At 45.3% G+C, this 27112-nt stretch overlaps 1 protein-coding gene across 3 annotated transcripts in view; it reads right to left on the bottom strand.

Annotated features, from left to right (window-relative positions):
* Positions 1–27112, bottom strand: part of FAM3B (FAM3 metabolism regulating signaling molecule B) — a 68584-nt gene that overhangs the window by 11669 nt on the left and 29803 nt on the right. For 2 of the 3 annotated variants that reach the window (XM_050784590.1, XM_050784592.1), the window contains exons 3-6: positions 14634–14757; positions 8580–8638; positions 2433–2483; positions 748–835 (exon numbers count right to left, since the gene is read on the bottom strand). In XM_050784590.1, the coding sequence (XP_050640547.1) occupies positions 748–835; positions 2433–2483; positions 8580–8638; positions 14634–14757 (322 nt within the window). The remainder of the gene's footprint in view (positions 1–747; positions 836–2432; positions 2484–8579; positions 8639–14633; positions 14758–27112) is intronic. The other variant, XM_050784591.1, reaches the window with a different exon arrangement.

Below are 27112 nucleotides of genomic sequence, written 5' to 3' on the forward strand. Positions count from 1 at the left end.
CTGACCTACATCCACTTCTAGTACAGTATTGAATGTGTATGTTCGTATTTCTTTATTCTCTTCTTCTGTGTGTGTGTGTTTTTTTTGTTTTTGTTTTTGACAGAGTCTCACTCTGTCACCAGGCTGGAGTGCAGTGGTGCGATCTTGGCTCACTGCAACCTGTGCCTCCTGGGTTCAAGTGATTCTCCTGCCTCAGCCTCCCGAGTACCTGGGACTACAGGTGCGTGCCACCAAGCCCGGCTAATTTTTTTTATTTTTAGTAGAGATGAGGTTTCACCATGTTGGCCAGGATGGTCTCGAACACTTGACCTCGTGATCTGCCCACCTCGGCCTCCCAAAGTGCTGGGATTACAGGTGTAAGCCACTGCGCCCAGCCTCTTTTCCTATTTCTATAGGGAAATTATCTCAATTTCCTTTCACATTGCTGTAAGTATTAATGCCACCCTGGGTTTAGGCTTTCTGTCCAGAGGTTATTTTTTCTGTCCTAATTATGGTTAACAGCGGCTTTGTCTTGATTCCTTGAAATACTCCTTTGATTTAGATTCTAGTACTTCTGTGGTTAGTGATGTAATTTTTTTAAAGAAATGCCATCTATTTTGTCATGATCTTTCATTCTTTTTCCTTAGAGAAGTACTTTGCTCCTGGACTTTCTACTTCTCCCCAGAGGATGTCACTAAGAGGCCCTGGCAGTCTCTGTCCCAGCTGGCTTCTCTTGCCCACCGCTGTGACACATCTACACCCACTCACCTTGTGCTTCCGTCGTCATAGGTCACCATGAAGAGCAGGGATTTTGGAGGAGCACTCTGAATAAACTTTATCATCGGTCCAGAGTTATCTATTGGGGGATGCAAGTCAGTTTTAGGGTCTTTGCTATTCACTGAGGCTCTGCCTTGGGTGCTGGGCTTCCTCCTGCACCTGCATTCTGTGACCACTCTGAATCCTTGGGGTTCTTCTTGCTGCTCAACTCTGCAGATGATGTGCTAGCTCTGGATATGTGAACATTCACTGGGTACCATGGGGACTATCTGAGGTGAGTGGCACAGTGTAGAAGGAAAAGAACTAGGCAGAACACTTGCAATAGGTGTTCAGGGTGGTAGTGAAAGGGGGTCAAGATAAGGAGCTTTTTTTTGACCAACAAACAAGAGAAGTAGAGCCTCTGGTAGAAAAAGAAAAAAAACCCTCCTTAGAAATGAGATCATAAAGATTATATTAACCAAACTCTTAACAAGCAGCAGCCTGTGTGGCACAGGTGGAGTGTTCTCTGCGGTCACTGATAAAGCGCCACACCCACACCATGACCACTGAGCAGAGCAGCCTTGCAATCACACCTCCCTGTGCAGAAGACAGACTCACACAGAACTCAAACATGAGACGTGTGGAACATGGGCAAGTCTGTGCCAAGAGACTTATCTATGCCTTATAAAATAAAGATAAACCACAAACCCTGTTACTCACCACTGTGGCTCATTATTTACTGTTTTGCTTAGGTTAACTGCAGGGTACAACTGTGTCCTTCTCATTGGGTGGGTGCAGGCGTTTTCTATTCTTTGTCTTCACTATCTTTATAAAAGCTTGTTTTTGACAGTCTCAGTGATATATAAAAATAAGAGGGGATAGTATATCCTGGCCAGCAACTGTAGTCAAGAGTCAGTGCCCAGAAAGGAGAGACCATCGAGAGAGACTGGGCACCCGTGGGTTCCGGGAATTCTTGTGCTGCGCCCAGCAGAGCACTGTGAGTCACCAGGAGTAATTGTGACAGCTTTCAAAGGATGATGGTATTTAGGGCTGGATGCTGGTGACTGTATTTGTATTTGGTTTTTTTTTTTTTTTTTTTTTTTTTTTTTTTTTTTTTTGAGACGGAGTCTGGCTCTGTCGCCCGGGCTGGAGTGCAGTGGCCGGATCTCAGCTCACTGCAAGCTCCGCCCCCCGGGTTTACGCCATTCTCCTGCCTCAGCCTCCCGAGTAGCTGGGACTACAGGTGCACGCCACCATGCCTGGCTAATTTTTTGTATTTTTAGTAGAGACGGGGTTTCACCCTGTTGGCCAGGATGGTCTCAATCTCCTAACCTCGTGATCTGCCTGCCTCAGCCTCCCAAAGTGCTGGAATTACAGGCGTGAGCCACAGTGCCCGACCGGCTTTTTTTTTTTTTTAAAGGCTTTTTCTCTTTCTTATTATATCATGAGAGCTAAAAAGAGAAAGACTGAAGAAAACTAACAGAAGAAAAGACATTTGTAGATGATGCCTTCAAATGTTCTATGAATTCAATTAGAGTTTAAGAGGATCTACATAAGACCACACTAGATTACTCAGGAGAGCTGCTGGCATTTTTCTAGTAGACAAAATAAAAATGGTTGACATTTTTCTTTGTGCTTTGTAATCTTAATTTTATGTTTAAAATTCATTTGAATTTTAACAGAAAAAATTTTCTTACCGCCTTCATACATATCAAAATGTTGTGTTGCTGTCACATTCCCAGTTACATCTGAAAATGAAAGAAATAGTATTTTAAAGGAAAGTTCACAGAACTAGGGCACACTTGTGACACCAGGGCCTGGGGAAGGAAATATTTCTTCCCTGTCAATCTCAAGGAAACCCCACTGATGTAATGATCCGGCCTGCAGAGACACGGCTGGCCCTTTGAGGAGAGTCCCCAAAACAAGATCACAGGAAAGTGCTGGAGGATGTGCTAGAACTTTCTACCAGTTTGCTTCACGTGACAATTGATGGAACACTAATAACTCCCCCACCCACCTCGTCCCACAGAAACACCAGAGACACCTCACACAGGCCCACCCACCTCTTCTCAGAGAAACACCAGACACCCCTCTCAAACAGACACCGCATCATCCCACAGAAACACCAGAGCCCCCTCAGCCAGGCCTACCTGCCTCATCCCACAGAAACACCAGAGTCCCCTCAGCCAGGCTCAATCAGTTTAGCCCACAGAAACACCAGAGCCCCCTCAGCCAGGCCTACCTGCCTCATCCCACAGAAACACCAGAGTCCCCTCAGCCAGGTCCAACCACCTCAGCTCACAGAAACACCAGAGCCTCCTCAGCCAGGCCCAACCGCCTCAGCCCACAGAAACACCAGAGTGCCCTCAGCCAGGTCCAACCAGCTGAGCCCACAGAAACACCAGAGTCCCTTCAGCCAGGCCCACACGCCTTATCCCACAGAAACACCACAATCCCCTTAGCCAGGCCCAATCACCTTAGTCCACAGAAACACTGGAGCCTCCTCATTCACACCCAACCGCCTCATCCCACAGAAACAGCACAGCCCCCTCAGACAGGCGCAACTGCCTCAGCCCACAGAAACATCAGACAGCCCTCAGCCAGACCCACCCACCTCAGCCCACAGAAACACCAGAGCCCCCTCAGCCAGGCCCAACCACTTCAGCCCACAGAAACACCAGAGTCCCCTCAGCCAGGCCCACCCGCCTCAGACCACAGAAACACCAGAGTTCTCTCAGCGAGGCCCAAACAGCTCAGCGCACAGAAACACCAGAGTCTCCTCAGCCACGCCCAACCACGTCAGCCCACAGAAACACCAGAGTGCCCTCAGCCAGGCCAAACCACCTCAGCCAACAGAAACACCACAGCCCCCTCAGAAAGACCCACCCGCCTCATCCGACAGAAACACGAGAGTCCCCTCAGCCAGGCCCAACAAGCTTAGCCCACAGAAACACCACAGTACCCTCAGCCAGGCCCGCCTGCCTCATCCCACAGAAACACCAGAGTCCCCTCAGCCAGGCCCAACAAGCTCAGCCCACAGAAACACCACAGTACCCTCAGCCAGACCCACAAGCCTTATCCCACAGAAACACCACAGTCCCCTCAGCCAGGCCCAATCACTTCAGCCCACAGAAACACCAGAGCCCCATCAGCCACGCCCACCTACTACACCACACAGAAACACCAGAGCCCCCTCAGCCAGGCCCAAACGCCTCAGCCCACAGAAACACCAGAGCCCCCTCAGCCAGGCCCAACCACTTCAGCCCACAGAAACACCAGAGCCCCATCAGCCACGCCCACCTACTACACCACACAGAAACACCAGAGCCCCCTCAGCCAGGCACACCCGCCTCATCCCACAGAAACACCAGAACCCCATCAGCCAGGCCCAAACACTTCAGCCCACAGAAACACCAGAGCCCCCTCAGCCAGGCCCAAACGCCTCAGCCCACAGAAACACCAGAACCCCATCAGCCAGGCCCAACCACTTCAGCCCACAGAAACACCAGAGCCCCCATCAGCCACGCCCACCTACTACACCACACAGAAACACCAGAGCCCCCTCAGCCAGGCACACCCGCCTCATCCCACAGAAACACCAGAACCCCATCAGCCAGGCCCAACCACTTCAGCCCACAGAAACACCAGAGCCCCCTCAGCCAGGCACACCCGCCTCATCCCACAGAAACACCAGAGCCCCCTCAGCCAGGCCCAACCACTTCAGCCCACAGAAACACCAGAGCCCCCACAGCCAGGCACACCCGCCTCATCCCACAGAGACACCAAAGCCCCCTCAGCCAGACCCACCCACCTCAGCCCACAGAAACACCAGAGCCCCCTCAGCCAGGCCCAACCACTTCAGCCCACAGAAACACCAGAGCCCCCTCAGCCAGGCCCAAACGCCTCAGCCCACAGAAACACCAGAACCCCATCAGCCAGGCCCAACCACTTCAGCCCACAGAAACACCAGAGCCCCCTCAGCCAGGCACACCCGCCTCATCCTACAGAAACACCAGAGTCCCCTCAGCCAGGCCCAACCAGCTCAACCCAGAGAAATACCAGAGTCCGCTCAGCCAGGCCCACCTGCCTCATCCCACAGAAACACCACAGCCCCCACAGCCAGGGCCTCCTGCCTCAGCCCACAGAAATACCACAGCCCCCTCAGTCAGGCCCAACCACCTCGGCCCACAGCAACACCAGAGCCCCCTCCGCCAGGCCCACCTGCCTCATCCTACAGAAACACCAGAGTCCCCTCAGCAAGGCCCAACCACCTCAGCCCACAGAAACACCAGAGTCCCCTCAGCCAGGCCCATCCAGCTCAGCCCACAGAAACACCAGTCCCCTCAGCAGTCCCAACTGCCTCAGCCCACAAAAACACCAGAGCCCCCTCAGCCAGGCCCACCCACCTCATCCCATAGAAACACCAGAGTCCCTTCAGCCAGGCCCACCGGACTCATCCCACAGAGACACCAAAGCCCCCTCAGCCAGACCTACCCATCTCAGCCCACAGAAACACCACAGCCCCCTCAGCCAGGCCCAACCACCTCAGCCCACAGAAATACCAGAGTCCCCTCAGCCAGGCCTCCCTGCCTCAGCCCCCAGAAACACCAGAGTCCCCTCAGCCAGGCCCAACCAGCTCAGCCCACAGAAACACCAGAGTCCCTTTAGCCAGGCCCACCCACCTTATCCCACAGAAACACCACAGCCCCCTCAGCCAGGCCCACCCGCCTCAGCCCACAGAAACACCAGAGTCCCCTCAGCCGGACGCAATCAGCTCAGCCCACAGAAACACCACAGCCCCCTCAGCCAGGTCCAATCGCCTCAGCCCACAGAATCACCAGAGCCCCTTCAGCCAGGCCCATCTGCCTCAGGCCACAGAAACACCAGAGTCCCCTCAGCCAGGCCCAACCGCCTCAGCTCACAGAAACACCAGAGTCCCCTCAGCCAGGCCCACCCGCCTCAGCCCCCCTCAGCCCACAGAAACACCAGAGTTCTCTCAGCGAGGCCCAAACAGCTCAGCCCACAGAAACACCAGAGTCCCCTCAGCCAGGCCCAACCGCCTCAGCTCACAGAAACACCAGAGTTCTCTCAGCGAGGCCCAAACAGCTCAGCCCACAGAAACACCAGAGTGCCCTCAGCCAGGCCAAACCACCTCAGCCAACAGAAACACCACAATCCCTCAGAAAGACCCACCCGCCTCATCCGACAGAAACACGAGAGTCCCCTCAGCCAGGCCCAACAAGCTTAGCCCACAGAAACACCACAGTACCCTCAGCCAGGCCCACCTGCCTCATCCCACAGAAACACCAGAGTCCCTTTAGCCAGGCCCACCCACCTTATCCCACAGAAACACCACAGTCCCCTCAGCCAGGCCCACAAGCCTTATCCCACAGAAACACCACAGTCCCCTCAGCCAGGCCCACAAGCCTTATCCCACAGAAACACCACAGTCCCCTCAGCCAGGCCCAATCACTTCAGCCCACAGAAACACCAGAGCCCCCTCAGCCAGGCACACCCGCCTCATCCCACAGAAACACCAGAACCCCATCAGCCAGGCCCAACCACTTCAGCCCACAGAAACACCAGAGCCCCCTCAGCCAGGCACACCCGCCTCATCCTACAGAAACACCAGAGTCCCCTCAGCCAGGCCCAACCAGCTCAACCCAGAGAAATACCAGAGTCCGCTCAGCCAGGCCCACCTGCCTCATCCCACAGAAACACCACAGCCCCCACAGCCAGGCCCAACCGCCTCAGCCCACAGAAACACCAGAGCCCCCTCAGGCAGGCCCATCCACCTTGGCCCACAGAAATACCAGAGTCCCCTCAGCCAGGCCTACCTGCCTCAGCCCACAGAAACACTAGAGTTCCCTCAGCCAGGCCCATCCAGCTCAGCCCACAGAAACACCAGTCCCCTCAGCAGTCCCAACCGCCTCAGCCCACAAAAACACAAAAGCTCCCTCAGCCAGGGCCAACTGCCTCAGCCCACAGAAACACCAGAGTCCCCTCAGCCAGGCCCAACCAGCTGAGCCCAAAGAAACACCAGAGTCCCTTCAGCCAGGCCCACCCGACTCATCCCACAGAGACACCACAGCCCCCTCAGCCAGGCCCAACCGCCTCAGCTCACAGAAACACCAGAGTCCCCTCAGCCAGGCCCATCCGCCTCAGCCCACAGAAACACCAGAGTCCCCTCAGCCAGGCCCATCCGCCTCTGCCCACAGAAACATCACAGTCCCCTCAGCCAGGGCCAACTGCCTCAGCTCACAGAAACACCAGAGTCCCCTCAGCCAGGCCCAACCAGCTCAGCCCACAGAAACACCAGAGTGCCCTCAGTCAGACCCACCCGCTTCAGCCCACAAAAACACCAGAGCCTCTTCAGCCAGGCCCAACTGCCTCATCCCACTGAAACACCAGAGTCCCCTCAGCCACGCACACCCGCCTCATCCCACAGAAACACCAGAGTCCCTTCAGCCAGGCCCAACCAGCTCAGCCCACAGAAACACCAGAGTCCCTTCAGCCAGGCCCACCCGCCTTATCCCAGAGAAACACCAGAGCCCCCTCAGCCAGGCCCACCCGCCTCAGCCCACAGAAACACCAGAGTCCCCTCAGCCGGATGCAATCAGCTCAGCCCACAGAAACACCACAGCCCCCTCAGCCAGGTCCAATCGCCTCAGCCCACAGAATCACCAGAGCCCCCTCAGCCAGGCCCATCTGCCTTAGGCCACAGAAATACCAGAGTCCCCTCAGCCAGGCCCAACCGCCTCAGCCCACAGAAACCCCAGAGTCCCCTCAGCCAGGCCCAACCGCCTCAGCTCACAGAAACACCAGAGTCCCCTCAGCCAGGCCCATCCGCCTCTGCCCACAGAATCCCCAGAGTCCCCTCAGCCAGGCATAACCGCCTCATCCCACAGAAACACCAGAGTCCCCTCAGCCAGGCCCAACCGCCTCATCCCACAGAAACACCAGAGTCTGCTCAGCTAGGCCCAACCGCCTCATCCCACAGAAACACCAGAGTCTGCTCCGCCAGGCCCAAGCAGCTCAGCCAGGCCCAAGCAGTTTAGCCCACAGAAACACTAAAGCCCCCTCAGCCAGGCCCACACGCCTCAGCCCACAGAAACACCAGAGCCCCCTCAGCCAGGCCGACCTGCCTCATCCCACAGAAACACCAGACGCCCCCCTCAACCAGGCCCACCTGCCTCAACCCACAGGAACACCAGAGCCCACTCAGCCTGTTCACTTCTTACTTTACAGTCTCCTTCAGGGCTGTCAGACTAGGAGCATTTTATCTCCACTTCCACAGCCCTCGCGTCTCGGGGCTATATGTCCACTCACTCATAGGGACGTTGTGGGAAACCCTTTCCTTCTCCTCCGGGCCCCTCAATGGCAACTGTGAGAGAACTTTTTTCCAGACCTAAGAGAAAGGCCAGGTTTTGTTTCCCATGAGGCTGCAGTGGCTTTTATCACACAGAAGTATGAGATGGTCTGTGGTCTCAGCCCCTAAGCAGACACTGGGACTCTGGGAGCAAATGAGAGGCTCAGTCCAGGACCACAGTCTGCACCCCTTTGGCGGCCCTTCTGGTTTTAACCCTACCTTTGGCCTATCCCTCTGTTTTTTCCTTTTTTTAAAATAAAATCTATAGTTGGTTTTCAGTTGTTTATTTGTTGTTAGAACCACAAATAATCTGTGAAGTGAGACATGTGAAAATAATTGAATATATAATTTTAAAATGCATTAAAATATAAACCTAGCCTAAATCATGTGCAAAAGTCTTGAAAACCCAAGGTACCTTTGCAAATCTGACCAGAGAGCTTTTAGAGAAGTTTAAAGAAAATATTTAATAACTTACAGTTGACAATGGCAATGTTTATTCCTCTGGCAACATTTCCCAGCTTTTCTCCCATGAGCCTGAAATGGAGCTAAGCATTAGTCAAGTACCAAGAGGCATGCAACTCTCCCCGCTCCACGAAGTCTTTGCCTGACCAAATGTCAGTCTCATCTGCTGTCCCCCACCTTTTCCTTGAAGGTCTGCACTGGCCTTGGTGCAGCTCCTGAGAACACCACCCCCATGCTTACCCACACCCATCTACTCCCAATGTCTACAGACTCAGTCCCTCAGGGGACCTGGAATCTCAGGGCACCTGGACACTGCATTCAATCTTACAATTTAGACAAATGGCTAGGGTGAAGAAAAACCAACATTTATTTAGCTCAGACTCTTCACAGATGTACTTTTTTGTTAACTTATTATCTATTTATTGATTGAGGCAGGGTCTCACTCTGTCATCCAGATTGGAGTGCAGTTGTGCGATCTTGGCTCACTGCAACCTCTGCCTCTCAGGCTCAAACAATCCTTCCGTCTCAGTCTCCCAAGTAGCTGGAACTACAAGCGTGCACCACTATAACTGGCTACTTTAAAAAAATTTTTTTGTAGAGATGGAGTTTTGCCATGCAGCTAAGGGCGGGTCTTGAACTCTTGGGCTCAAGTGATCCGCCCGCTTCAGCCTCCCAAAGCACTGGGATTATAGACATGAGCCACTGTGCCCAGCCATGTCACTTAATTTTTAACCTTTAAATTGGAGAATATGAAATGCCAAATTCAAGAGGATTGTGCCCTAAAATCAGGAAGACTAAATGACTTTCCTGGAGATGGTAATTATTGCTGAAGATCACAGAAATTGTGTGTGTGCATGTTGTACATGTGCATGTTCCCATTGTCAAGTGTCAGAATCAATGACGTTAGCTTTATGAAAAGAATTTGGAAGCCTTCCTCCTTTCTCCATGCTTTGGAATAGTGAACACAAAACTTTAATATTCTGTTTTGACACCTTTACCTAAACTCCCCTATGAGTTTTCTAGGCTTAGTGCTTTTTGACAATTTTAGAGAATATTCCATAATAACTTGAAGCAGAAAGAACTTTCTGATAATAGAAAATTGGCTAATCTAAACCAACTCTCTAATAGAGAAAAACAGAAAACATGAGGCAAGTTTTATTGTTGCTGTTGTTGTTAAAGATCTGGTTGTATACATTAGAGACCAAATAAGGTAGTAAAGAATTTCCCAGGTCAAGATCTGGAAGAAGACTAAATTTCATGTTGGTAAGTCCAGCATTTAAAACTACTTTTAACCAAGGAGAATTTTCTGATTCCAGAAAAGGTGTGTAAGGATGTGAACAGCTCTTCTGACAACCATGTGAGCCAAGGGAACAGAAGTTGGAAGCCAAGGTCAGGGCCATGTTAAATCTCCCACATCTTATTTGGGCTGAGGTCACAAAGAGTTGAATCCTGAAAGTGAGAGCAAACCAGAAATAAATCAGAGCTTGTATAAACTTCAGCCTAGTTTTTAGTCAACTAGGTGGCCCAGAAAATCTTTAACACTTATTCAGGTCATCCTGTTCTGCTAAAGGTTCCAGGTCCCTGGGAGAAGCAAAGACAATTCCTCAGAAGAAGATATCATCCCATGCCTCAATTTTTCTAAAAAAACAGGTGCAAGATCATATGAAACCTGACACGTGAGGAAAGAAGCCAACGCACACAAGAGCCAATGGAACCAGCAGAAAACAGTAGATAACAGTGACAGACTCACAGGCACTCTAAATGGTTGTATACATTAGAGACGAAATAAGGTCTAAATGCTTAAATTAGAGACGAAATGCTAGAGTTATCCAACTCAGACTTTAACTATAATGTATTCAAAAACATGGTTGATAAAATTAAAAATTTCAGAACTGAAAAGTACCAAAACTGACATGCTGATTTAAAAAAGAACCAGAATAAATTTCTAAAACTAAGATAATATAGTAACCTAAAATCAGTAGTGAATGAATGGGTTTGACAGCAGATTAGGCACAGTGGAAGAGAGAATCAGTGACTGGAAAACATCTCTGACCATGATAAAGAGAAGAGAGATAAACAAATGGAAAATACAAAATAGATTGTAGGCTATAGAGAATATAGTAGTGATAAGGTCTAACATATGTTTCATTAAGAATCTCAGAAGAAGAGGAGAAAGTGAATGGGCAGAAGATACAAGAGCAGATAATTTGTTAAATTTGATGAAGGACTTCAATACCTACATATTTAAGAAACTCAAAAAAACTCCAAAGAAGATAAAACAACAAAAGACACACTGGGGTACAAATGTTGAAAACCAAAGACAAGGAATCTCAAAGGTTACAGGGATGAGGGGAACAGGCAGTTACTTTCACAGTAGCAACAATAAGACTGTCAGCTGACTTCTCAAAAGGAAAATATAGAACCTAGAAGACAGTGGAATAGTACCTTGAATGTGCTGAAATAAAATAATGGCCAACACAGCCTGCAAAAGTATTTTTCAGGAACAAAGATGAAATAAAGATATTTCAAAGAAACATAAATTGGAAGGATTCACCATCAGCAGACCACGCTATTTTTCAGGAATGAAGGTGAAATAAAGATACTTCAGAGAAGCATAAACTGGAAGAATTCACCATCAGCAGAACATGCAGCAGCGTTTGCTCTGTGTCTTTTGCTGTAATAAACCTTACCTATAAGTGTAACATGTTATTGGGTCTTAGGAGTTTTTCTAGAGTATCACCGAATTTGAGGCTAGTTGTGAGAATCCTTCTGCAAAAAAACACTCAACAGAAATGTAGGTACATGTGCACCAACAGACATAAACAGTACTGGGCATAATAACCCCAAACTGGGGAAGACTCAAATGTCATTCAACCATAGAGTGGATAACTGTAACATATTTACGCAATGCAATACGAGACAGCAATGAACATCTAAGAACAATAGCTACATCCAACAAGAAGGATAAATCTCAGACACAAAAGAGTATTTGGTTTACGATTCCATTTATACAAAGTCCAAAACAGACAACATTAAACAAATGTTTAATTAAATAACAGTATTTTGTAATGCATGCTTAGGCAGTAAAACTACCAAGCAAAGTGAGGAATTTAATCGACATAAAAAAAATCCAGGTTACCATTGGGCAGGAAGGAAAGAGGAAGTTGCATTTGGGAAGGGGTACACAGAGGGCTTATGGAGAGATAAGTGATAGTATACTTCTTAGCCAGGATGGTGGTTACACAAGTGTTCACATTATCATAATTTATTACAAAATGATATATTCATCATGTTATTCATTGCAGCATTATTGGTAATACCAAAATATATCAAACATCAGAAATGCCTATCAGTGCAGAACTAGTTGAATAAACTATGACACATCCATGCTATGGAATACCACATATCAATAAAGGAAATGAGGAAAAGCCTTATGTACTGATATGGAATAATCTCTATTAACTGTTAAGTGAAGAAAGCCAAAGTCAAAACTGTGTATAGAGTTTACCACCTTTTATGTAAGAAAGGATATATATGTGTGTGTACATATGAGTGTATATGTATATACATGTGTATATACACATATATGTGCACATATTCATACACACATATACATATATTCACAAGTATACATGCACATATATACATGTATACAAAACATACATAGATATGTATTAATTATATATATATAGCTTATTTTTTGCCATTAAAAAATACTGGAAGAATAAATCAAAAACGAATTTAAAAATTAATGGAGATGGGAACAGGAGGTGGGGAGAAAAGGTGGAGAATACAGGGAAGATTTCTCTGAGCCTCCTTTTTTGGAACTGTAATGTTCAAACATAATGCTGATTTCTGAACAACATAAATATATATACAAAAATTAAATGAAACCCAAAGAAAAAGAGAAAAACCTAGCATTGAAAGCAAATGGAAATTAATCCAATGTAAAATAACTACAGGGAAAGTAATTATTTCATATGACTGTGGCCATTGCTATGAGTTGAATGTTTGTCACATGTCTCAAAGTCATGTGGAAATTTCATTGCTATTGCAACAATATTAAGAGGTGGGACATTTAGGAAGTGATTAGGCCATGACGACTCTGCCCTCCTGAATGGATTAATGCTGTTATCACAGGAGTGGGTGGGTTCCTTATAAAAGGACAACTTTGGCTGGGCATGGTGGCTCACACCTGCAATCCCAGCACTTTGGGAGGTTGAGGCAGGCGGATCACAAGGTCAAGAGATCAAGACCATCCTGGCCAACATGGTGAAACTCTGTCTCTACTAAAAATACAAAAATTAGCTGGGCATGGTGGTGCACGCCTGTAGTCCCAGCTACTCGGGAGGCTGAAGCAGGAGAACTGCTTGAACCTGGGAGGCAGAGGTTGCAGTGAGCTGAGATGGCACCACTGTACTCCAGCCTGGTGACAGAGAGAGACTCTGTTTCAAAAAAAAAAAAAAAAAAGACAACTTCAATCCCCTTTTGTCTCTCTCTCTCTGTCTGCTGGAGCTGGGATACCCTTCTACTTCTCCTACTTTGAACATGAGAACTCCAGGCTCTCCAGCCTTTAGACTCCAAGACTGACACCAGCAGAACCCCCATCTCCTATTGATTTTCAAACTGAGAATTACACCATCTGCCTCTCTGGTTCTGAGGCTTTGGTACTTGGACTCAGCCATGTTACCAGCATCCCAGGGTCTCCAACTTGCAGATGGCCTGTCATGGGACCTCTTGGCCTCCATAATTGCATAAGCCAATTTCCCTAATAAATAAATCCACTCTTTCCTTTCTCTTCCTACCTCCCACCGCCATTGGCTCTGTCTCTCTGGAGAGCCTTGATTAATATAGACATCTGACTTTTTATACCCTTAATAAAATATTTTTAAACCTGTAAGGAACTGCAAACAACATTTTTAAACTTCGCTCAGTAGTTGTATTGTTAGTAGTCCTGGTATTGTAATTTGAAGGCAAAGGTTAATAGTACTAGGAACCAAGATTCTCAGTGTAAAGGAAGAGTTAAAATGTAAAATCAAAGAACTTAAGGGGGTAAGACTCCTGCACTGTTGAATTTGAATTGTAAATGCTAATGTAAATTTATGATTTAGAAACAAATGCATTGCTTGGTTCTGTCCACTAAAAGTGGCCATGGGTGTCTAGGTCTCAGTTTCTAAATACCATGTCCCATTAAGGAACTGTCCTTTTAGAGAAATGGCTGATTTCAGTCTGAACAAAGACAGACTCGGCTTTGCTATAAATCAAGGAAGCACAAAAAAAAAAAAAAAAAAGGGCCACTCAAGAAGAAACAGATAACTTAAGTAGTGTTGTACTTATTACATCAATTAAATTTGCAGTTAAAAACCTCAAAATAAACCCTTCCAGGCAGGATGACTTTGTTGGGAAATCACACCAAATATCTAACGAAGAAATAGTATCAATCCTATATGGATTTTCCCAAAATATTGAAGAAGTGTGAAATATGGACTGCAAACAGAAACAACACCTGCTTTAATCCAGGAGGGTGAGGATCATAAAATAAAACTAAGAAACTATCAGCTGAATTTTCATATTCCCATGACTTTGAAGGACTTTGCCACATATTCAAAGTAAAGTAGTCTAACTTTGCTTTTTAAAGTAGTCTAACTTTGTTCAGAGCCCACCTGGCCCTGAACACCCCTGAGGCTCCCATGTCCCTACGTCCCCCACATGCCTTTCACTGCATCACTACTGATCCCTACTCAGATCCCAGAGTAGTTGTCTATCATCACCCACAGAACCCTCAGGGCTGTGCTCACTTCAGATTTAAATCCTAAGTATAACTGCAGTCAAATGAAACAGTAAAACCATTCAACACCGGACACATACAGCCATTAGAGACAATCAGCTCCTTCCCTGGTGAATACAGCAGAGCTTTCTCATTTCCACTTGGATGCTCTTAGCCTTTTGCCTGAGACCAACGACATATGGTTCTCTCCTATGGGCAGAACTGCTGCTTGGTCAGCCTCAGGGAAGGTGGAAGAATCAGTAGGATAGCTTTATTTTCCTTCTAAACACTGGTACTTACAGGTCATCCTCAAAGCAGATTTTGGCGTACTTGTTTATGCCACCTCCACTGAGTAACCTGTAGGCATAGGTGTCAGATGGGCAGGGAGTCCAGTGGTCACATTTTTGCCTTTTGGGGACTGGGGCTGTAATGAATAAGAAAGTATATAGCTGTTAACATCCCACAGTAATTTGCAGATGCACCTGCTGCTTGGTGGAGAGCACCAGCACTTCATACCAGAAACTCCAAGCAGCAGTGGGAAAACCTGAGGGGAAGGGTTTCCAGACTTCACTGAGAATTCCCCTAAAGACACAAAGCTCACTGAATCTGATTTTATTTTAAAGTGACAAATAAGCAAAGAGAGAGAGGGATACTGAGTAGCGTAAAAATTTCAAAAGGGCTGGGAATCACTGCCCATGGCTGCCCATTGTGACGTTCTTGGTGGGCAATGTAATTTGCAGTACAATAAAAGAAAGATTACAGGGGTCTAAGAGAGCTGGTGAGCAAAGACAGCCCTCTGTGGAGCATCTATAAAGCGTCCGCATCTACACAGCCTTAGACACCTTAAACACACACACATCACACAACATGCCACAGACACTATAAACACACACACCATACATAGCATACAACACCTCACATACTCAACACACTGACACACACACCACACATGCATACACACACACCACATGATGTATCACACACACACACACCACACCATACACAGCACACATTCACACACATCATGCAACATACTGCACATCTCACACACACACCATGTACTCACCACACACATATGCACACCATACCATATAGACACACACACACTGTACATGTACACACACACACACCACATCACTCCCACACACATTCCCCCCCAACACACACATCACACACAGACACACACACACTCTATACCACATACACCTGACCACCACAGCTGACCCACTCTCCTTCACTTGAGTGTGAGGAACTGAGCTTTTTGCCCAGGATGCTATGATGTCAGATCCTGGCATCAGCATCCTTATTTCACAGTTGTCAGCAATTTGGGAGGATTGAGGGACCTGAGGCTGGAATGCGAGGAGTCCACCTGGCCCCGAACACCCCTGAGGCTCCCATGTCCCAACAGCCCCCACACATCTTTCACTGCATCACTACTGATCCCACTCAGATCCCAGAATAGTTGTCTATCATCACCCACAGAACCCACAGGGCTGTGCTCACTTCAGATTTAAATCCTAAGTCTGCAGAAAGGAATTCAGAAAGCACTCTCTCACCTTAAGTTTGAGTAGAGACTTGGCTCTATTTTATGAATTACTGTACTCTTAGCACCTTAAACTAAGAAGTATAGTCAGCAAAATGGTAGATTATACATAAAAGATCACAAGTAAAGAATCAAAGTATACCACTATAGAAAACCATATAATCAGAAACAAAGACAGTAAGACAGGAAGAAAGGAAAAAAGGATCTACAAAACAACCAGGAAACAATGAACAAAATGGAAGCAGTAAAGCCTTATCTATCAATAATTACCTCAAATGTAAATGAATTAAATTCTCAAAAGATATAGATTAGCTTGATGGATTTAAAAACAAACACAAAAACAAGACCCAACTATATGTTGCCTATAGGAGACTCACTTCACCTTTAAAAAATGTATGAAAGGATGGAAAAAATATTTCATGCAAATGGAAACCAAAAGAGAGCAGGGATAGCTATATTTACATCAGTTTAAACAGACTTTAAGTCAAACTTTGAAAAAAGGCAAAGATGGTAATTATATGATAATAAAGGAGTGAATTCATCAAGAAGACATAATTCTGTGTGTGTGTGTGTATATATATATATATATGCACCAAACATCAGAGCACCTAAATGCAAAAATTAAGAGATCTGAAGGCAGAGATAAACTGTAATACAATAATAGTAGTGGATGTCAATATCCCATTTTCAACAATAGATCAGCCAGGCAGAAAATTATTTAAAAATTAAATTTTGTCTTAGTCTGTTCAGGCTGTTTTAAAAAAAATACCTTAGGCTAGGTAATTTGTAAATAATACAAATTTATTTCTTAAACTTCTTGTTGTTTTTGAGATGGAGTCTCACTCTGTTGCCTAGGCTGGAGTGTGGTGGCATGATCTTGGCTCACTGCAACCTCTGCCTCTCAGGTTCAAGCGATTCTCCTGCCTCACCCTCCCAAGTAGCTGGGACTACAGGCATGCACCACCACATCTGGCTAATTTTTGTCTTTTTAGTAGAGATGGGGTTTTGCCATGTTGGCCAGGCTGGTCTTGAACTCCTGACCTCAGGTGATCTACCCACCTCAGCCTCCCAAAGTGCTGGGATTACAGATGTGAGCCACCATGCCTGGCCTATTTCTTAAACTTCTAGAGGCCGGGAAATCCAAGGTCAGGGTGCTAGCAGATACAATGTCTGATGAGGGCCCATTTTTCATAGATTGCACCTTGTTGCTGTGTCCTGACATGGTGGAAAGGGGCAAACATGCCCCCTTCAATCTCTTTTATAAGGGTGTTAATACCATTCATAGGGGCTCTAATCCCATTCATAAGTCTTCATGTCTTACTTTCCACAAGGCCCTACCTCTTAATACTATCAGATGAGTGATGAGGTTTCAACATATAAATACTGATGGGACATCAACACTCAGCATAGGAGACTTGAATTGCTCTTTACACCAAATGCATCTAATAGACATATACAGAGCATTCCATTCAGCAGCAACAAAATATCCATTATTCTCAAGCACACATGGAATGCCTTCCAGGACAGACCATATATTAGGTCACAAAACAAAGCTTAACAAACTTAAGAAGATTGAAATAGCATCAAGTATCTTTTCCTACTACCATGGCATGAAACTAGAAATCAATAATAGGAGTACATTAGGCCGTTAGCCCATTGCTATAAAGAAATACCTGAGACTGAGTAATTTATAAAGAAAAGAGATTTAATTGGCTCATGGTTCTGCAGGTTGTACAGGAAGCATGGTGCTAGTATCTGCTTAGCTTCTGGGGAGGCCTCAGGAAACTTAAATCATGGTGGAAGGCAAAGTGGGAGCATGGCCAGAGCAGGAGCAACAGAGAATGAGGGTGGGAAGGAGGTGCCACACACTTTTAAACAACCGAATCTCATGAAAATTCACTATCATGAGCACTACATCAAGGGGATGGTGCTAAACCATTCATGAGGCATCCACTCTTATGATCCAAACACCTCCCACCATGCCCCACCTCCAACAACAGGGATTAAAATTTGACATGAGATTTGTTGGGGACATAAATCCAAATCATATCATTTTGCCCCTGGTCCCCCAAACATCTTGTCCTTCTCACATTGCAAAATACAATTATGCCTTCTCAATAGTCCCCCAAAGTCCAAAATCATTCCAGCATTAACTCAAAAGTCCAAAATCCCAAGTCTCATCTGAGATAAGGCAAATCTCTTCCACCTACAAGCCTGTAAAAATCAAAAATAAGTTACTTACTTCCAAGACACAATGGAGGTACAAGCATTGGGTAAAATATTCCCATCTTAAAAGGGAAAAATCAGCCAAAAGAAAGAGGCTACAGGCCCCACACGAGTCCAAAACCCAGCAGGGCAGTTATTAAATCTTAAAGCTCCAAAACAATCTCCTTTTACTCCATGTCTCACATCCAGGGTACACTGGTGTGACGGGTGGACTCTCAAGGCCTTGGGCAACTAGTCCCACCCCAGTGGCTTTGCAAGGTTCAGTCCCTGAGGCTGCTCTCACAAACTGGCATTAGGTTTCTGTGGCTTTTCCATGCTGAGGGTGCAAGCTGCCAGGATCTGCCACTCTGGGGTCTGGAGGGTGGTGGCCCTCTTCCCACAGCTCCACTAGGCAGTGCTCCAGTGGGAACTAGTGTGGGGGCTCAAACCCCACATTTCCCCTTTGCACTATTCTAGTAGAGGTTCTGCCCCTGCAGCGGCTTCTGCTTGAGCACTCAGGATTTCCCATATATTCTCTGAAATCTAGGTGGAGGCTCCCAAGGATTAACTCTTGCATTCTGTGCACCTGCAGCCTTAATATCATGTGAACGCCCCCCAGGCTTATGGCCTGAACCCTCTGAAGCAGCCGCTTCAGCCGTACCTGGGCCCCTTTGAGCTATGGCTGAAACAAGAGCTGCTGAGATGCAGGGAACAGCAGGTTAGTGGGGCCCTGGGTCTGACCCATGAAACCATGCTGTATTCTTTTTTTTTTTTTTTTTTTTTGACAGAGTCTCGCTCTGTCGCCCAGGCTGGAGTGCAGTGGCCCAATCTCAGCTCACTGCAAGCTCCGTCTCCTGGGTTCATGCCATTCTCCTGCCTCAGCCTCCCGAGTAGCTGGGACTACAGGCGCCCGTCACAGCGCCCAGCTAGTTTTTTGTATTTTTTAGTAGAGACGGGGTTTCACCGGGTTAGCCAGGATGGTCTCAATCTCCTGACCTCGTGATCCACAAGTCTCGGCCTCCCAAAGTGCTGGGATTACAGGCTTGAGCCACCACGCCCAGCCCATGCTGTATTCTTAAACTTCTGGGCCTGTGTGAAAAGAGAGGCTGCTGCAAAGGTCTTTGAAATGCCTTTGGGGCCTTTTTCCCATTGTCTTGGCTAATAGCACTAGGTTTCTTTTTACTTATGCAAATTTCTGCAGCCTGCTTGAATTCCTCCTGTGAAAATAGGCTTTTCTCTTTTACCACATGGCCAGGCTGCACATTTTCTGAACTTTTATGCTCTGCTTCCCCTTTAAATATAAGTTCCAACTTTAGGTCACTTCTTTGCTTACACTTATGAGCACAGGTTACTAGAAGCAGCCAGGCCATATCTTAAATGCTTTGCTGCTTAGAAATTTATTCCATCAGATACCCTAAATCATCAGTCTCAAGTTCAGAGTTCCACAGATCCCTAGGTTAGGGGCACAATGCAGCCAAGCTCTTTGCTAAGGCATAATAAAAGTGACCTTTGCTCCATTTCCCAATAAGTTCCTCATTTCCATCTGAGACTTCTTCAACCTGGCCTTCACCATCCACCTCATTATCAGCATTTTGGTCACAACCATTCAACTAGTCTCTAGGAAGTTCCAAACTTTTGCTCATCTTCTTGTCTTCTGAGCCTCCAAAGTTTTCCAATCTCTGCCTGTTTCCCAGTTCCAAAGTTGCTTCCTCATTTTCATGTATCTTTATAGCGATGCTCCACTCCTATGTACCAATGTTCTGTATTAGTCCATTCTTGCACTGCTATAAAGAAATATCTGAGACTGGGTAATTTAGAAAGAAAAGGGTTTTAATTGGCTCACAGTTCCACAGGCTGTACAGGAAGTATAATGCTAGCATCTTCTCAGCTTCTGGGGAGGCCCCAGGAAACTTATAATCATGGCAGAAGGAAAAGGGGTGGCAGGCATATCACATGGCCAGAGCAGAAGCAAGAGAGAGAAGAGGGAGGTACCACACATTTTTGAACAACCAGATCTCGTGAGAACTCACTCATTATCATGAGAACAGTACCAAGAAGATGGTGCTAAACCATTCATAAGAAATCCACTCCCAGGAGCCAATCACATTTCACCAGGCCCCATTTCCAACACTGAGGATTACAATTCAACATGAGATTTGGTGAGGACATGGATTCAAGCTAGATCAGAAAGTAATTTCAGAAAATTCACAAATATATAGAAATCAAACAACATTGGCTTCTGAACAGCCAATGGATCAAAGAAGAAATTAAAAGGGAGATTAAAAACTATCTTGAGACAAAAAAATTAAAAAAAAACCCAGAAACACATCAAATCAAAACTTACGAGATACAGCAAAACAGTTCTAAGAGGAGCTTATAGTAATAAATGCGTACATTAAAAAAAGGTCTCACATAAACAACCTAAGGTTATACATCAAGAAACTAGAATATGAAGAACAAACTAAGCCCAAAGTTAGAAGGAAAAAAATGACAACAATCATAACAGAAGTACATGAAATGGAGCCTAGAAAAACAATAGAAAAGGTCATAAAAACAGACTTGGTTTTTTGAAAAGAGATAAAATTGACAAACCTTTAGCTAGACTAAGAAAAAAAGAAAGAAGACTCAAAATAAAATCAGTAATGAAAGAGCAGACATTACCACTGATACCACAGAAACACTGAAGTATCATAAGAGACTATTGTGAACAATTATACACCAAAAAAAGGAATAGACCAATAAATGTAAGGAGACTAAGTCAGTAATAGAAGGTCTTCATAAAAAAAAAAAAAAAACAGGACCAGATGGCTTCATGGCTGAATTTTACCAACCAATTAAAGAACTAATACCAACCAATTTCAAACTCTTCCAAAAAACTGAAGAGGAGGGAATGCTTCCAAACTCACTTTATGAGGCCAGTATTACCCTGATACCAAAGCCAGACAAGCGCACTACAGGAAAATAAAAGTGTAGGTCAATATCCCGGATAACATAGATGCCAAATTCCTCAACAAAATATGTATACTAGCAAATTGAATTTGACAAGACATTAAAAAAATCATTCACCATGTGTATTAGTCCATTCTTGCATTGCTATAAAGAAATGTCTAAGATTGTGTAATTTATAAAGAGGTTTAATTGGCTCATGGTCCTGCAGGCTTTACAGAAAGCTTGGTGCTGGCATCTGCTTAGCTTCTAGGGAGGCATCAGGAAGCTTACAATCACAATCATGGTGGAAGGTGAAGGGGAGCAGGCATGTCACATGGTGAAAGTAGGAGCAAGTGAGATAGAGTGGCAGGGGGAGGTGCCACACACTTTTAAATTACCAGATCTCACAAGAACTCACTATCACAAAGGCAGCACCAAGCTGTAAAGGATGCACCCTCATGATCCAAATACCTCCCCCTCCAGGCTCCACCTCCAGCATTGGGGATTACAATTCCAAATGAGATCTGGGCAGGGCCAAATATCCAAACTAAATCACCATGACCAAGAGGGACCTATCCTTGCAAGGACAGATGCAAGGATGATTCAACATACACAAATCAATAATGTGATATACCACATCAACAGAATGGACAAAAGCTGTATGATAATGTCATATGGTTTAGACAGAAAGTAGAAGCAAGAAAAGAATTTGACAAAATTGAAATCCTTTCATGATAATGTTCCTTAACACAATAAAGACCACATATGAAAAGCCCACAGTTAACATCATAATATTAACTCAAGTTAATGGAGAAAGGACAGTCCCTTCAATAAATGGTATTGGGAAAACTGGATCTCCATATGCAGAAGAATGAAATTAGATCCTCATCTCACACCACATAAAAAAGTCAACTCAAAATAAATTAACGATTTAAACATAAGACCTGAAAATATGAAATTACTAGATAAAATATAAGGGAAAACCTCCATGATGTTGGTTTGGGCAATGATTTGGGGAATATGCCCTAAAAATACAGGCAACACAAGCAAAAATTGGCAATGGGAATTACATCAAACCAAAAAGTTTCTGCACAGCAAAGGAAACAATCAACGGAGTGAAGAGACAACCTACAAAATGGGGGAGAATATTTGCAAAGTGTAAATCTGGTAAGTGATTAATATTCAAAACATACAAGGAACCCAAAAAACCAATAACAAGAAAACAAATAAAAAACCTGATTGAAAAATGGGTAAAGAACTTGAATAAAGATTTTTCCAAATAAGACATACAAATAACTAAAATGTATATGAAAACATGTTCAATATTACTGAAAATCAGGGCAATGCAAATGCATGATGAGATACCAGCTCACACCTGTTAGAATGGCTATTACTAATAACAGGAAAGATAATGAGTGTTGGTGAAGATGTGGAGCAAAGAAAACCCTATATGCTATTGGTGGGAACATAGGTTAGTATAACCATTATGGAAAAACAGTATGGAGATTCCTCAAATAATTAAAAGTAGAATATATGATTCAGCAATCTCACATCTGAGCATACATCCAAAGGATATGAAATCAGTATGTCAAACAGAGATCTGCACTCCCAGGTTCACTGTAGCATTATTCACAATAGCCAAATACGGAATCAACCTACGTGCCCATTGATGAATGAATGAATAAGGAAAATGTGGTATAATAGAGTGCACGATAGAATACTATTCAGCCTAAAAGAGAAGGAAATCCTGCCATTTGTGACAACGTAGATGAATGTGGAGGACATTATGCTAAGAGAAACAACACACCCACAGAAAGACAAACACCACGTGTTCTCACCTACATGTGGAATCTAAACAAGTTGAACTCATAGAAGCAGAGAGTAGGATGGTGAGAGGAGGATGGTCTTACCAGAGGCCAGAGGTTCAGGGTTTGGGAAGATGTTGGTGGAAATGTACAAAGTTTCAGCTACATAGGAGGAATAAGTTCAACAGATCTATTGCACATCATAGTGACTACAGTTAATAACAATATACAGTGGTCTTCCTGTCATTCACAAAGGGTACATTCCAAGATACCAGGTGGATGCATGAAGCCACAAATAGTACAGAACCCTATATATACCAGTTGGCTATCCCTTCTCCAAAATGCTTGGGACCAGCAGTGTTTCAAATTTTTTTGGATCTTGGAATGTTTGCATTATGCTTACCAGTTGAACATCCCAAATCTGAAAATCCCAAATCCAAAACCCTCCGATGAATATTTCCTTGGAGTATCATGTTGCTGCTCAAAAAGTTTTAGATTTTGAAGCATTTCAGGTTGTGTGTTTTCAGATTTGGGATGCTCTACCTATATTATTATTATTTTTTTCCTATACAGACATACCTGTAATAAAGTTTAATTTACAAATTAGGCAAAGTAAGAGATTAACAACAATTAACAATACAGTTTAATTTATAAATTAGTTGGAGCAAGAGATTAACAACAAACTCTAATAAAGTTACATGAATGTGGTCTCTCGCAAAATATCTTACTGTATTTCTTGAAGTTCTTAGCAAATTCAGCAAATGATTTTTTTCTTTCCTTATGAAATTGAGAGCTTTCACCTTTTCACTTAAAGAAAGTACTTTCCAGCTGGGCGTGGTGGTTCATGCCTGTAATCCCACACTTTGGGAGGCTGAGATGGGCAGATCACCCGAGCTCAGGAGTTGACCAGCCTGGCCAACATGGCAACACCCTGTCTCTGCTAAAAATACAATGAGCCACGCATGGTGGTGAGCACCTGTAATCCCAGCTACTTGGGAGGCTGAGGCAGGAGAATCACTCGAACTTGGGAGGCGGAGGTTGCAGTGAGCCAAGATGGCGCGACTGCACTCCAGCTTGGGTGACGGAGCATGACTTCATCTCAAAAAAAAAAAAAAAAAAAAAAAAAAAAAAAAAAAAAAGGAAGCAAGCAAGCAAGCACTTTCCGGCTTCTCTTTGGCATATCCAAGTTGCCAGCACCTCTACTCTTGCTCTGTGGAGCCATTATTCAGTAAAATAAAGGTGACTTGAACACAGATACTGTGACAGTCAATCTGATGACCAGGCTGGCTCCTAAGTGACTAACAGGCAGGGAGTGCGTACAGCACCGAGATGCTGGACAAAGGGAAGATTCACGTCCCCCATGGGATAAGGCAGGAAAAGACGAGAAGGTGTGAGATTACATCACACTAATCAAAATGGCACACAATTTAAAACATATAAATTGCTTTTTTCTGGGGTTTTCCGTTTAGTATATTTGCACTGTGAATGGCCAAAGGTAAGTGAAATCACAGAAAGCAAAACCACAGATAAGTAGGCGGAACTACTGCATTGTATACACGAAAATCACCATTAGAGTACATTTTAAGTGTTTTCATCACATAAAAACGTTAAATATGTGAGGTGATGCATGTTAAGTGGCTTGATTGGGCCATTCCACAATGTATATGTATATCAACACATGCTGTCAATGAATTAATTAAAGATAAAAGCTATCATGACCAGGGCAAACAGCACTGGTGCTGGAAGGGCCTGCTGGAGAAAACTGGGCACAGAGAGGTGCTGTGACATCAGAGCAAGCTGTCAGGGCCGAGCTGGATGTGGTCTGGGTTTCTTGGTGACCACAGTCCTCCATCCCCAGTAGGTGAAAACACAGAGCTCTCCCGTGAGTGCTCACACCAATCCTGAAGGCTGGCTCCCTCCTTCAGATCTTTCTCCTTGCCGACCCCATCTCATCTCAACACTCCAGCCCACCTCAGTACCACCCAGCCCCACTTCCTGTTTTATTTTATTCTTCTTAGCAGTTAACACTCAAATAGCCTACAGTTTCTTTTCCCTTTTTAAAAATACTGAGCCGGGCATGGTGGCTCAGGCCTGTAATTCCAGCAGTTTGTGAGGCCAAAGCGGGTGGATCTCCTGAGGTCAGGAGTTTGAGACCAGCCTGGCCAATGTGGTGAAACTTTTCAAACAATTAACTTAATGTTTTTGTTTTGTTTTGTTTTGTTTTTTGTCAATTTCCAGATACCTAAATTTAAAGCAAGTGTCCAATTGCTCACATGAAAACGTGCTATAAATAGACTATTTTTTCCACTGTTTCTAGATTTTTGGACACTCTGCATTTTGTTCCTTTTTTTCAATTTAATAATTATACTCATTACTTAGGTATTCGCCTGAAAACACATTGAATATAGCATTTGAAAATGTAACTGACAGTTTAAAAGTAGGTGTGTCCTGGTTCCCAACTTTGCAGACACCCTGTGTATGCAAATTCGTGTATTCTTTCAATTCAGAGAATACACGAATTCAGAGAGAATACACGAATGGGAATACTCAGGAATCCTCCCTGGAGCCCGTGCTCCCCTTTAGCGTCGGCGACCTGTTCCCTTCACAAGCGCACAGACCTGTCCGCTTTCCCGTGGGCAGTGCTGTTCTCAGCACGGCAGCTCCATGGTTCGTTTAACCAGGACCTGCTCTCAGAGACTTATGAACTGTCTCGGAAACACTTCCAGGTCTTTTTGTCATCATCAGGATGCTGCAGGGAGTAAACTGGATACAGAATCCTCTCAGCTGGAGGACGAAGAGGACGTGCGCCTCTACACAGACACGCTGTGCATGCTGACAGGTGTGGTACGCTTACTCACAGAGGTGGATGGCATGCCACATCCATGGCCCTGATGGTTCCTAAAAGATAAAACCACCTCTGCATCCTGGAGGGTATGGTCATTAGGACAACAGTATGGCAGCAGCTTAGCACAAGAGGTAGCAAGGGAAGATGGAAAAGGTAGTTTTCCTTTGTGGTGAAGCCAGCTGAACCATTACAAATGGGCAAACAGGATCTGAAGACACCACAAAGGAGGCAAAGAGAAGATCCCCACCATGAGGGTATGAAACTAGAAATTAATCACAGGAGTAATTTCAGGAAATCTACAAATATGTAGACATTTAACAACATGTTCCTGAACAACCAATGGATCAGAGAAGAAATTAAAATGGATCAGAGAAGAAATTAAAAGGGAAATTAAAAAATATCTTAAGACAAACAGAAATGGGAACACAAGATGAATAAGGCAGTGTCTCTTTGCAACTAAACTGGTATAAATATCTGGTCCTCATATTTCTCCAGTCTCTACTAACCTTTGGGATGATTCTGGCTCCTGTGCAAGTCACATGTTCTGGTCAATAAACCTCAAAAGCAATATAGGAAGCAGAGAGAAGTTAAGCCTAAATTCAAAGTTAAACCTTTAACTAACGAGGGAGGAGAGGATAACAAAGCCAAGGAGTACTTCTTTCCAGAAATGGTGGAAAGATTTATAAAATAATCCGTGTTTTGTGATTTAGCTAAGGGTTGTGCCTGCAAACATATCGAATAACAGTTTTGACCTAAAAATACATTTTTCATTCTGAAACTAGCAGTAAATGCTTTCCAGGTAAAGTTTATTTCAGATGCATTAAATATTTCTTTTATAAGCACCCTGGGAGGCTGAAGGGCCACAGGGTACCTGGGCCTTCCTCCCACCTGACATCTGCATTCTTTGTTTCCTGACTTTCCATGGTTCTGGCACCAGCAGGCACTGGGAACCTTTGCAATGATCAAAGGGCACCAGGCCTGGCCTCAATCCCATGACAGGTTCCCAAGGCAGGAGCAGCAGCTTCTAAACTTAGGAGGAGGGAAAGGAGGAGCTTGGGTGAGAAGAGCCCCAAGTGGGCTGAGTTCTAGCCTAACTTGTTCCTGTCCCTCCTCCTGCCTCAGGGGCTGGGGCTTAGGGTGCACAGGCCTACACAGGCCTGCCCAGCACTCCCACCCTTGGACCCAGGACACTCACCCAAAGGGCTGGTGCTGGAGTTTCCAGCGGGGCCATTATGGGGGTCCCATAGGGATGCTCTCCCCAGGGACTCCTCCTACGGGGTCAGCAGCAGAACAAGCAGGTCCCCACTACAGGGCCTGGCAGCCCGTCAGCCAGGAGCATGGCCTCCTCCCCAGCTTCCAGACTTGCAGCCCCTGGAGCTCTGCAAAGTGAGAATCCTGTTTCGTGTGGACATGTGCAGGCGGGCTTTCCAGAAGGGAGGCGTTTGATGTGCCT

The sequence above is a fragment of the Macaca thibetana genome, chromosome 3, assembly GCF_024542745.1.
Source record: "Macaca thibetana thibetana isolate TM-01 chromosome 3, ASM2454274v1, whole genome shotgun sequence".
Classification (NCBI taxonomy): domain Eukaryota; kingdom Metazoa; phylum Chordata; class Mammalia; order Primates; family Cercopithecidae; genus Macaca; species Macaca thibetana.